The following is a 13,283-nucleotide window of genomic DNA, read 5'->3' as shown; positions in this document are numbered from 1 at the left end:
TGTTTAACTATTTATCTAGCTAATTTAAATAGCTCCAATTACTGTATTTTGTGAACAGTTAACTTAATTTATTATTCTATGTGCCGTTTTCTTTTGCAGGTTCCATTTAAAAAAGTTCATCTTAAGACTATTTTGCAGAGGCACCGCTGCAAATATATGTAGCCAGCACTGTGAAGATAGGTCTGGCAATGCAAGACTAGGGAAGCCCTAAGGTAACCCCAATGTCACTGTTGACCCAACAAAAATGTTTTTTGTATATAGCTTGCATTCATATTGAGGGATCCAAGAATTGTCAAATGTTCTGGTGAACATTGTGAAGTACTTAGCAGGTTGACATTCTTACTATACACAAAACAACAACAACACGAATGCAACTTCACATAAGTTTTTATTCTTGACAGAAATATATATACATAGAGTAGAATCAGATTTTAGTCATTAGATTTCATAATTTTTGACTTCCTCTGGTTGTTTTTCCGGATCTCCTCCTCTCTCCAAGTACAGGTTGTTATAGGGATACTGTTTCGGTGCCTGGAAGAGAGGCAAATGCTTTATTTTAAATGTGCATGTTAATAAATAAAAGGACACAATTAAAAAGCATCTCATATACAGGTGGCACAGCACTAAAAACAAGTATTCATTACTGAAATGGAGTCATTGCAAAACTGAGTATGGAGGCAGCCAGAAAAGAGTAAATACAGTAAACAAGGTACTTTACATAAACACAATTACAATACAATTCATATAAACACGTCAGAGTTACTAGTTGGACATAATCATTCTGTACTATTCATTCTTTTTCTAATTGTCTGTTTCTTTGGGAATTAAGCAATTGTAAAGCTGAGTAACACTTTATGGCACCTTTTAGTGCAATAAACACTAGATTATTAGAAAATCAATTGTACAGATCTATTAGTTAGTTGGAGAACTTGTTATCTAGCTGTCTTTGTCTTTTGGGTGTTTGTCTCAAATTAGTTGAAAAGTTTATATAACTTCAAAATGTTACAGGGAAATATGTTCTGAAAGTTTATTAAATGTATTATATAAATGTTGGTATTCAGACTTTGCTTTACTTACGCAAATAAAGTATCCAGACTATATGCAGGCAATGCTATGTCCTATCTGCTGATTAAACAGTTAAGTGTTTTCTTTCACAGTCAAATATGTTCTGAATAATGCTGCTTTCAGTATTCTTCTAAAATACAACAAATTGTTTGTTGAATTTGAAACAAATTTAAAAAAATAATAATGCCCAACATTGTTTTATTAAACAAATTCAACACTGAATTAAACATAAATGGCACCACTAAAATAAGAATAACAGTTTCTTTTTAAAAGTGCAGTTTTCTACTGATATGTTCTTTCAACCAAAACGAAAAATCTCTGTCTATCCAGATATGTTGCAGCCTTTCGCGATATGTATATTGTGCAGCCCTAGTATATTCTTAATAAAACATGAACAGCAGTTATGATCTACATTATGTCAGACAAGTCAAACAGGAAAGCAATTTGAGCAACTTTTATTCTGACAGGTTGGTAAGGAATAACTGAAGCAGTAAGCAAATGTATGACATTCAAAATGTTAATATCCCAATATACACAGACGGGGGAAAAGTGTTCATTTATATTAAGTAAAAGGAGAAGATGAAAGAAATTAAAACCATATTGATGAACGTTTTTTACTGTGTCTGTTATCTGATACTGTGAAAAGTGCAGGTGAAAACATCAGGGTTAAGGTTAGGTGATTAGACAACTTAAATAATTGAAAAAACTAATAATTCAACAAGCCAGAGTGGTGAGCTAAAGCCAGGAATCTTCTCCCTTTTTGATTAATTGATCAGGTCATTTCACATCCCCTTAAATTAGTACGAAGTACAAATAACAAATCCTTGCATTGGTCTGTACTTACAACAGGTTGGTAAGCTGGTATTTTCTCCCCAACGTAGAACATGAACAGCATGAACCCGATGAAACCAAACAGTTGTTTGCACATTGTGGACCAGGACACAGGGCTGGGAGATGTATCCACACGGTTCCTGATGAACATGTCAAAATTCCAGTGCATCTATAAATAGACAAAGAAGAATCACTGATTAACGGGCAATGTCATACTGTAAGAACTATTTATCTTGTCATCTAAGTGAACTGGTGATTGTACAGAGGCACTGATTTGTATAGAGAATGCATTGTCTCTGTACAATCAAGCTGATCTTAATACTGTCTGAATATCCAAAAGCAATAGTGTCTATACAGAGGAATGATATACTGCACTTCAAAAATGTCTTTGTCATCTATAGAACTGTCAAAATCTAAAGCTCTAATGGTGCTTCCACACAGTCTATTATGCATGTACAATCTTCAGAAATTATACAATATTATGTGGGTGTTGTGTCTCTTTAGTGCGGTAGCAATACACTATGACTGTACATAACATCAGCCATTATTAATAGGGATATCTTAAAATGTTCCTTTTTTTAAGTAATTGGTCTTAAGATATGTACCGAGTGGGACACTGTTTCCAAATTACAGCAAACACATATTTAGCATTTCTACTGATTACATGCATATGGTGGCAGTGTCATGCTTCACTTATGAAAGTCACTCAAAAATGTATTTGCTAAAGCGAACTGGCATGCTCATGCATTGGTTGCAAGTATGGTGCTTGTTTTGATAAGTGAAACATGTCAGAATGAGCAATACGAGAATTATTATATATATGTTGTGAATTTGGTGTTACCAGCCCATGTACTGCAATTTCTTGTGAGTTGTAGCCTGACACATACAGCACTTGTCAACAGTCATGCTATATCTGTGATACGCTCTTATCCCTAGCAAATATATGGGCTGCACATGTGCACCTGATATCATAACAGTAAATAATTTAAATAACAGGAAATAAAGTCATCAGTCTCTTACCGGCTCTCCCCAGTTCCTCCTCAGGTCAGGGTGGTCCCACTGGTACCAGGGGTCTCTCTCATGCTGAGATCTATCTGGTAACTTTGGATAATCACCATAGCTACAAAAACATAACGATGACAGTTAGTTAACCATCACGTGACTTTGTCAATGAAAGACAGTCTCTTTCAAAATAAAGCTCACCCCTCGCCGTTGTCGGGATATGGTTCATAGTCCTCAACCCTAATGTTGTACTTCTTTGCAGCAGCAGCCTTCTCATCGGGGGTCGTCGGGTATGGACCAGGTAGACCATCCTTTGTCGCACCAGAGGCTGAACCACAAACAATTGCATATTTTAATGAAACAAGCCAAAGTTATGAATCTCGAAAGTGAATGATAATGAAGAAATAGCAGTGTTACTTTGTTCAGAATAGCGGTAACGTTAGCCGGGTCAGCTAGCGTAAGCTAACGTTAGCAAGTCAAGGTTACGTCCATTCGAGGCTTTAAACTTTAAACCATGAATGTGTCCAAAGAGAAATTCTTCAGATAGTATGACCGAAAACTATAGCACTACTGACCTGCTCTACATCCCGACAAAAGTGCTGAAATGCCAGAACCTTTCCCTTTAGAGAGAGCCTGGGCCCACCGTCGGAAACCAACACCAGCCATGTTTACTGGCTGCTGCTGCAGTCTGACAGACCAAGAAGTGCGCATGCGCAAAATATATGGTATGGGTCGGCATAAGGAGCAATTCTAATCCATACTAAACATCTGCTGCGTGAGCTCTCAATTTTATACATCCATGATTCAACCCAGAGATTCAACCTATTCATTATGTAGTAATATCAGGAGTGACAACAAAAGCAACTACTAGAAAATGCGTATCATAGTGTTTTATTCATGTGTATTCATTTTTGAGTAACACTATCACATTAGAGAAAAGTGTAACATTGACATGAAAACTCCTCAGTGGCTGAAGGGAACTTGTTCTCAGAGTGAATGAACTGAAGCCCTGAGGCCTGTTCCTCTTCCCATCAGATCCAACTCAGGTGCACGGGTGCATTTACTGGGGGATCGTCACTCTGCCACCGGTGATAAATTGAAGAAAATCCATTAGAGAACTTCTGCTATGTCCTTCTCCACATTCTCAATGGGGCAGTGAAGTTCATATCTGCAGTAAAAGGAAAACATTAGAGCCACTATTATAGTTACCGATCTGACCTAACGAAGGGCTGATTGGGTTTCTAACTCGCAGGCTATGGTCTATAACTTCACCTTTTGAAGGGCATGCCATCTGCAGTAATTAGGAACTTCTCAAAATTCCATCGGATATCATTTACTTTGATTGGGGACCAGTAGAATTTCTTCATATCTCCAATTACAGGGTTCACAAATGGCAAAGATTCCTGTGGTGTACGAAAAATGACAGTGTATTTGGACTTTTCAGGGCAAAATAGCTGCAACACTGTCAGTCCAAATATATCATATGACAAGACATGTCATTCATAATCATATATCCAAATCCTATGTAAAACACAGTACCTTTAGATAGGCGAAAAGAGGCTCTTCATTTAATCCATTCACCTCAATCCTTCCAAAGACAGGAAACTTTGGCACAAACCCACCACCAGGTCTCACATACTTAAGAACATTGAGGGTTTCATGATTTACTTCTAAAAAAAAATTAAAAGGACAAAGATGTATTACCGATGTGGTTTAAAATGCTTCATGAAAACCATAATGTAGGCCCGTGTATTAACAAGTATTCAGATCCTTGAATTACTGTAAGTAAAAGTATCAATACAGTAATGTAAAAATACTCAATTACAAATAAAAGTCCTGCATTCAAAATCCTGCTTTATAGTACAGAAATATTAACAGCAAAATGTACCTAAAGCACCAAAAAGTACTCATTCTGCAGGATAACACATTCCCCTGTGACTGATTTGTATATGTATCAATGCATTAGGTTCATTTTACTATTGTAGCTGGTGCTAGTTTTAACAACTTTATACAGTCTGGTAGTTTAGTTTCAGTGGTTCTTAACCTATAGGTGTCAGACCCCCTCTAAATGGTCACACAATAAATCTGAGGGGTCATAAGATGATTAATGGGGTAAGAGGAAATCACTCTTTGACATCTGAAATGTGTCAATGGACCCCAACCAGAAATTGCTTTTTTTGTAAGGGGTCACAGCCAAAAGGTTTTGAAATTATCAATCACTGGTCATCTTAAACAATGTATTAGATTTAATAAGCTTATCATGTGTTTTTTTAATGTACAATTAAGTTAATTGAATAAGAAACTATAGAAAAATATAGCTAAACATGAAATGTAGTACAGTAAGTACAGTACTTGAGTAAATGTACACAGTTAATATAGACAGTATTAGGTATAGTACAGTATTCCTCTTGGTACAGTATACTGCCAGGTAAATAATCATTTAATTTAATTTAATTTAATTTAATTTACTATACTATACAGGAATCGGTTATTTCTGTCACAATTTAAAAGCTTCAGAGTACCCACCAGGTGACTGAAGACCAAATTGGTTGCTGGGGAATCCTAGGACAGTGAAGTTGAGGTCGCCAAACATTTCCATAAGTGTATTCATTCGGTGGTACTGAGGGAACAGGACACAAACTCAAACTCAAATGCCTTTAATAAAAAATAACTGAACAGGTTATGTGTTATGAGATAATGTGATCCGACCTTAATCAATCAGCTCTTGTAGAATATTACCTCCTCTATTGTTGACCCTCAGAAGGTGGCAACATTGATGATGAGAAGCACTTTACCCCTGTAGTTACTGAGCGGAACCGGCTGTCCATCCAGGGTCTCAACAGAGAAATCATAGATTGATTTATTCGCCATGCCTGTACTTTAGCTTGTATATGGGATTGTAGTCAGTCAAGAGTGAGTATTCACCCGGCTATCCTGTTGGCTCATCTCATTCACTGAAACATAACTCACGGGTCAGCAATTGTTCAGCATGACTGACTTCATTGTTCTCCTGGGTAGAGGTGTGCTGGCAGAATGGTCATTTGTTCAGCACACGTGTTGAGGAAAAAAGGCTGCTAATGTGGTGACAGCTAATTGGCATTGGGCAATTAAAGGTCCAATATGTAATATACTGTATTTACTGTAATAAATTCCCAAATGACCCCAATGCGTCATCAGATACTAAGGAAACATGCTAAGTTGAAACACTATCTTTTCTGACAACAATGCTAATGCCAGTATTTTCTTCTTTTGAAATTTCCGTTCCGTGACAGAATTTCTGTTTGTGTTTTGGCCTGTGTATTGTTATCAACTGCCCAGTTTTGACAGCCAGGCCGGGTTGCTATATATATACATATACCTGTAAAAATGTAAACCCAGCTGTAAAGTTTGTACAGCCATGAAAGCAGCAAACAAACGAACAGGATCAACGGAGATAGATAAAAATGGCATGTTTCTAACAGTTGCATGACCAGAGACACCTGGGTAAATATTGGAGATGTATTTGAAAGATGGAGACAGCTTAGAGAGCCCAAAAGGATGCAGAGTTGACTAATTTCCTCCTGAAGAAGTAGCTAAGCATTAGCTTCAGGCTAATTTATCACGGCTACAAGGGACGGGCATTTTATGTCATTTCAACATTCGTGTAGAGTACCCAAGTTGGTTACTCGCAAAAACAATTGAGACACAGCCAGTAAAGTAATCCCGACTGGTCGTGACTAACTCCGCCATGCTAACCCTGCTAACTGCTAGCTAACGTTACCGGAGGACCAGGCAAGCGGGCCACGGCTATTTACAACGTGTAGCCTGTTCAGCGGCCGTAGCCGACAACGTTGAGTTATTTTAAGCCAAGAGAGGGGGGCTGAAATTGGGAAGAGAGGATCGTGAATTTGCAGTGTGTTTAGCGATTGTTGCCGTAATTCTAAGCCAATAAAGTGTGTTCAGTTGGGTGGAGAGGACGGCAAGGTAGTGTTATTTTTAGCGGTTCTCACCGTAATTCTAAGCCGAAGAGGAAGTGTGTCTGTCCGTCAAGTGGAGAGGACGGCGAGGTTGTTGTGTTTTTAGCGGTTCTTACCAGGGTTCCAAATTAGCACCATCTAGGCCTACTAGCCAAATGCTGGTAAAATATGCAAGTATTATGCAAAAAACAATGGTACTCCATTGAGTGGCTGGTGAAATTTGAACATTGAATAGCCATTCGGCTGGTGGACGAAAAAGTTCATTTTGAACCCTGGTTCTTACTGTAATTCTAAGCCTAGGAAGTGTGTCTGTCCGTCGGGTGGAGAGGATAGCGAGGTTGTTGAGTTTTTAGCGGTTCCTACCGTAATTCTAAGCCGAAAAAGTGTGCCTGTCAGTTGGGTACAGAGCTCCGCGTGAGCAAGGGCTTTGATGACTTTCAATATAGCCATCATCTAACGTTAGCTACTCCACTACGGTTTAAGCCTGGCAACCTCCGTGAACTTCGAGTCTGGGGAGGAGGGGTGGGGGAGACGACTCTCTCCAGTATTTTGAATTTGTACTGCAGTAACTATTTTAATACAGTCAATATTATATTACACCTTTAAATACTCAAAATAAACGGTGTGTGGGTCACACTGATTTTGGATCCATCCTTTCCTCTTTAGAACAGACACTTACAGAAGGAAGTTTGACATTAAGAGTGAAATTCAGGAATTCCTATATTGATTTTCTCAATTTTATGTTTGTATTGTGCTGTAGGCCTACTGTATATTTTCTAGTCCTTATTCACAGTTCTTCTTCAAGTTACTGCACATAACAACATTTAATATGTATTTTGTACAGATTTATATGTATTTAGGTCTATATAGGCTATTTATATTCTTTCTTGATAAGATCTTTGAACTTGTTATTTTGATTCATATACTGTTAATATTGTTTTGTAAATAAAGGAGTTTTTAAAAGTCAACATTAAACCATCCACTGCTTATAGTATTGTTATATAGTTATATGATTGTAATGATTATAAGAGTATAGGAGGCATCTATTAAACTTTAAAAGAGTTATCTATAGGCCTAATCTTTACAGCAAAATGTAAATTGCTTTAACATGATCTCATTGACGTAAACGCGTAAAACCGGAATATTTAAACTGCTGCGTTCACATGTTCTTCGTAAACACGTCAAGTCAATGATTACATTAGACCTTAGTCACCAAAATACCACTTCTCTGACCTTTAAGAACCATCATTTAAATAGTAAACAACAACACATGTACTATATAAAAGGTAGTGGTAGTTGTTGTTGTACAACAAGTCCAGTAGCGCATATGTAGGCTACTTTGTGGTTTACCAACAAAATAAAATGGGGGAAAATGGCCTACAAGGCAGTGATAACAGTATATATGTGTTGTTTTATCACGTGTACCTTCTATTCTTGCCTCTCGTCATCATTAAATGCTAAATTTGGCAATATTCACAACTTTGTTTGATAGTTACTGTACCATTCCGATCACAATAAAAAATATTCCGATAGTCCATGAATGCAGCCTTGGGTTTGGTTTACACCTCAAACGCTTGCAAAATGCTAAAGGAAAATACGTTATTTTGGCATGTATGTGAAGAACAACACGCCCTTAAACACTCTGTATAACATAGTAGGCTCACAATGGATGAAGAAGCAAAGATGCGAACGTAAGTGCCTTTTACAATGGTAAAAACGAGCTGGATTAGTGGCCCTGGCAGGTTAGCTTGTCAGCTAACGTTAACAGCGATAGCAACAACAACCAAGTGAAAGAGGGATGTAGCTGGTTGTTGTTGCACCCATTTATATACGGCCACTAACTTTAATTATATATTTCCATGGCGAGGCTGATATAACATTCCTTAATGCTATATAATATTACTGTCATTATTCTTGCTTTTTAAAACGTTTCGTAACCTTTAATTGTGTTTATGACTGTTTTGAGCTCTGCATGCAGTGTCAAAGTTGTAAAACAAGGCTTGCATTTCTTCAGCAGATGTCATCTTTTGGACTTGCCCTGGGAGGATGTACTTGTTCCACACATTTTGTGCTATTTGCCGCTGCAACACCTTGTCAGCCTGCAGAGGGTGAGCAAGCAGTTCCACAGCCTCATCCAGATGTATTTGGCCAACTGCAGGACTTTTGATCTGTCCTCGGTAAGTCCTGATGTGTGAGAGTTTTAGTAGCATATACATATATTGAGAGATATGGAATAATGGAAGTCTGCTATCTGCTCTGTTATGATATTTACAGATTGGACCATCCATTCCCAAGGAAGCGTTTTGCTCCATCTTAAAGGACAACAAACTTCTCCACAGCCTGTCACTCCAGAACTGTTCAGCCTGGGTGACAGACAAGGAGCTGCTGCCAGTTATCGGCCAGAACCAACACCTGCAGAGAGTGGACATGAGCGGATGTGTTTGGCTCACCCGTCACTCCCTGGTGGCTGTGTCCTTGAGCTGCATGCACCTCCAGAACCTCGGCCTGGCGCACTGCGAGTGGGTGGACAGCCTGTCCCTGCGCAGCCTGGCTGACCACTGCAGGGGGCTGCAGTCCATTGACCTCACCGCCTGCCGCCAGCTCAAAGACGACGCCATCTGCTACCTGGCCAAGAAGTGTTTGAAGTTGAGGTCTCTATCTTGTGCAGTCAACGCCAACATCACTGACGAGTCAGTGGAGGAGGTGGCCAAAAACTGCAGGGGCCTGGAGCATCTGGACCTGACAGGCTGCCTGCGGGTCACGAACCAGTCCATCAGGTATATCATATCTTATTTTCAAAGTGTAATCCAGCTAAGTTTGTGCCAACCCTGCCCACACTTTGACATGCACCACCTCACTTGTGCACCCATCCATAATATCCTCTGGATGCTGTGCTCACAGGACTGTTGCAGAGTACTGCCCGAAGCTTCAGTCCTTGAAGGTGAATCACTGTCACAATGTGACAGAGTCAAGCCTGGATCCTCTACGGAAGCGCAATGTAGTGATAGACGTTGAGCCGCCTTTACAGAGGGCTCTGGTGCTTCTTCAGGATGTGCTGGGGTTTGCTCCCTTTATCAATCTCCAGATATAGCCAAAGGGCCATCTATCTGTCCAACAAGTGCACACAGGTAGGTAATATGAGCAGTATATCTACTGTCTGAACTTCTGACTTGTTTATATCAAAAACTGTCTGTATAAATATCCAAAAAGGGCTATAACTCAACCACAATGAATGTATTATTATTCTATTTGCAGAAGATACTGGTGGTGACAGTCAGTTATCAACATTTACCTTCCTTTGTTACAGGTGTCCTCATCAAAGCAGTTACTCTCAGCTGCATCACATGTACGTGAGTTGCTCTCACGTCAAGACAATTCAAGCAGACCTGAATGTTTTTACACTCAAGTTTAAAAATAATGTCGACAAAAACACTCACTGGAGTGTGATCAAAAATGCATATTTAAGATGAAACTGAAAACAAGTTTGCATTTGCAAATGACTGAAGAAAGCCATGTACTTTTAAGAATTGCTGCCTCATGTCCAAAAGATGTCACTGCACTATTTGGTAATCATTCAGTGTTGTAATAATATGGCTATTTAAGTACAGACAATTAAGTAAAGTGTATTGTTTTGTTGGTTTTTTAACAAACTACGTACTTTACTTTGTGTGTTTGACACTTGAAGAAAAATGTTATCTTATGTTTCATTTAGAAACATAATGTTTGAGTTTAACTAAACATTTCATTTTGCATGTATGTGCCAGTTTAAAAGTCCCATGGCATGAAAATGAGTTTTTTTTAACATTAATATGCGTTCCCCCAGCCTGCCTATGGTCCCCCAGTGGCTTGAAATGGCGATAGGTGTAAACCAAACCCTGGGTATCCTGCTTTGCCTTTGAGAAAATAGGCTCGTTCGAGATGAGCCAGGTCTGCGCAGAATCGATCACGGGCAATCGCCACCCAATGCATGCCAGTTAGATTTGTGTCCGACTTGATCCCGACTTGCTCTGACGTCATGCACACGTGGGCAATGATAACCTCACGAGATCAAGGCGGCCGCAGTTTTGAGACGCAGGCAGCACAGTTGCTTTTCACCGACTGCACGACCCAGGCGGACCCAGGGCATGCTGGGAAACGCCGGCCTCTCAGCTGATCTAACAGCTGACTGGTTCAGAATCGACTCAACATGATGACATTTTATATAAACTTTTTATTGATTTTGATTTGGAGGGATTTTAACTGCTATTTGTCTGATTTAATTTCACTGCCACACAGTGAAATTCATTTCATTGCTTCAAGACTCACACAACGCAACCAGCATTAGTTTAATCGATAACAAATTAACGTGATCGACAAAATTCTTAATGATCAATTATCGATCGTCGATTAATCATGCCCATCCCTACTGTGTACGAGCTGATGCATGGGTCTGATAACATTTTATTAAATCGGAATCGGACCTAACAGGATGTGAGTGTTTGTGACTTCCTGCTCATCATGAAGGCTGCTGGGAACGGCTGAGAACTGCCCGACTTGACCGCGGCTTTTTGTCTCCGCCCCCGGCTGCTCCCGCCTGCTCTCGTCCACTTTACAGGCGAGGCGCAGTTCATCTCGAACGAGCCTATTGAAAGCTCAGATGGGCCGATCTGGAATCTTGCTCCTTATGAGGTCATAAGGAGCAAGATTACCTCCCCTTTCTCTGCTTTACCCGCCCAGAGAATTTGGCCTACCCATGAGAAACGGAGACATCATGGCTTTCAAATGAGCAAAGTGGCAGTTGGTCAAGGCCACACCCCACCCTCCACCTTGCCCCCCTTCTCAATAGCTACAGACAGAAACGGCACATACTAAGGAAAGCTCATTGTGGGACTGGCTCTAGTGGCTGTAATTCTGCACTAAGGCTGAATTTCGGGAAAGAGACTTCAGATACAGTATTAGGGGACCACTGAGGCCTATATAAAAGCATCCAAAAAGCACCATGTCATGGGACCTTTAGAGTATAAAGTCACCCAAATCACGCAAAAAAATTTTTTCTCACTTGCACCTTCATGTGTCAAGGTTTTTTAATGTGTCTCCACTACTGAGACTTCTGCTTTCACCAAAATACAATGAAGGTGAATGCAATTTTGTTCGTGGTGCTTAGGCATGGGCCGGTTACCGGTTTCAAGGTATAACGTGGTTTGAAAAAGTTTCAAAACCACTGAACTTTTCTGTCATACCGTTCCTAAGGTATGAGCTGTTTTTTGTGAGTGGTCAAGGACATAAAGTGTAGTTTAGAAATCTCTCTCCCTGCCAGTGTGCAGTGGGTTAAATACATTGTGTTGAATGGGAAAAAAAATGTTTTTTTTACCCAGACATTTAAAAAAAAAACTAAATCATTCTAAAGCTGTAATTGTAATACCGTGAAACCGTGATATTTTTCCTGAAGGTTATCATACCGTCAGAATCTTATACCGGCCCATGCCTAGTGGTGCTGACCATGGGTCTTCCAGAAACGATGTCCTGGCTCCTCAGGATAATTCACAGACCTCACTGTCAACCGTGTTTCACTGCTTCTCAATAAAAACTGTTGACAAGCTTTGTTGCTTACAGAAACCCCAAAATTATCTGCATGCGGCTAGATGCCACTCAGAGCTCAGTGGCAAAATGTTTATACATTTTCTTGTGACGTGGGTGAGGCAACCCATAATCCATATTGTTAATAAATGATTACTTGTATAGCCTGGTATTTGTTTGAAATAAGTATAGGAATGTATTATGACCCATTAAACCCTTGAAATGAGCTTTGTAAAAAGTACCTGTAAAATGCTGTTGCCCAGTAATACAGTATATAAATTATATATGAAATATTAAATTGCAAAATACCTTCAGAAACGACTGTTGTCACTTTCCTACTCTATACATTTAAATAGTTTTTATTCAAGGTAACATGAGGGGAAAGATTTCTGGAGTGCTAAAATCAACAACTGCCATTACCGAATTAATGTATCAAAAATCACAGATTTTTTTTTTTGTCCAAGCAAGTGATGAATATGAGCCTTAAGACAGTAAAATAGTACTCTTCAAGTACATGTAACATGGTTTTTAGCAAATTAAGAGGCAAAGTTGATTTTTCCACGTACCTTGACAGACTTAATATTTAAAAATGATTAAAAACAATGGCCAGGGTCTACTTATTTTATTTTTTATTTCAGCCTCTTAATGAAAATAAGACAAATTTGGCCCATATGTGTAACCTGATGTGAGTAACAGGATCCCTATAATTCCCATAATTTCCTTGATTGTCAAGCATAAGAGGGTAAGGAAAAAAGCATTGCAGTGGTGGAGTTAAAGATAGGGTTCACCTCTTCAATGCAAAGCTGTTTTGTGACTCAAAGTGACACAAGGTGGCAGCAATGAGTCAGGATATGTTTTAATTCTGTTGTTTGA

General features: G+C 39.2%; 3 protein-coding genes across 4 annotated transcripts; 1 reads left to right on the top strand and 2 right to left on the bottom strand.

Annotated features, from left to right (window-relative positions):
* Positions 1 to 371: 371 nt before the first annotated feature.
* On the bottom strand, positions 372 to 3,609 carry ndufb8 (NADH:ubiquinone oxidoreductase subunit B8). Its single transcript, XM_078279859.1, has 5 exons — positions 3,474 to 3,609; positions 3,100 to 3,226; positions 2,917 to 3,016; positions 1,910 to 2,065; positions 372 to 531 (listed from the first exon to the last, which is right to left on the bottom strand). The coding sequence occupies exons 1-5, from the start codon at positions 3,607 to 3,609 to the stop codon at positions 439 to 441; spliced, it is 612 nt and encodes a 203-aa protein (XP_078135985.1). The 3' UTR covers positions 372 to 438.
* A 183-nt stretch (positions 3,610 to 3,792) lies between these two features.
* On the bottom strand, positions 3,793 to 5,891 carry gpx9 (glutathione peroxidase 9). The gene is given in 5 exon segments (XM_078279267.1): positions 3,793 to 4,066; positions 4,171 to 4,301; positions 4,438 to 4,568; positions 5,425 to 5,518; positions 5,638 to 5,891. Coding segments are annotated over 5 exon segments (546 nt in total). The 5' UTR covers positions 5,770 to 5,891; the 3' UTR covers positions 3,793 to 4,008.
* Positions 5,892 to 8,396: 2,505 nt separating this feature from the next.
* Positions 8,397 to 10,574, top strand: fbxl15 (F-box and leucine-rich repeat protein 15). 2 transcript variants are annotated; one of them, XM_078279544.1, is made up of 5 exons: positions 8,397 to 8,545; positions 8,872 to 9,031; positions 9,129 to 9,631; positions 9,756 to 9,982; positions 10,162 to 10,574. In XM_078279544.1, the coding sequence occupies exons 1-4, from the start codon at positions 8,520 to 8,522 to the stop codon at positions 9,943 to 9,945; spliced, it is 879 nt and encodes a 292-aa protein (XP_078135670.1). In that variant the 5' UTR covers positions 8,397 to 8,519; the 3' UTR covers positions 9,946 to 9,982; positions 10,162 to 10,574. The 2 variants fall into 2 exon arrangements, with proteins under 2 accessions (XP_078135670.1, XP_078135669.1); XM_078279543.1 differs by having other exon boundaries at positions 8,869 to 9,031.
* The last annotated feature ends 2,709 nt before the right edge of the window (positions 10,575 to 13,283 follow it).

The sequence above is a fragment of the Sander vitreus genome, chromosome 21 (assembly GCF_031162955.1).
Source record: "Sander vitreus isolate 19-12246 chromosome 21, sanVit1, whole genome shotgun sequence".
Taxonomy (NCBI): domain Eukaryota; kingdom Metazoa; phylum Chordata; class Actinopteri; order Perciformes; family Percidae; genus Sander; species Sander vitreus.
This window is presented reverse-complemented; position numbering and strand designations above follow the sequence as displayed.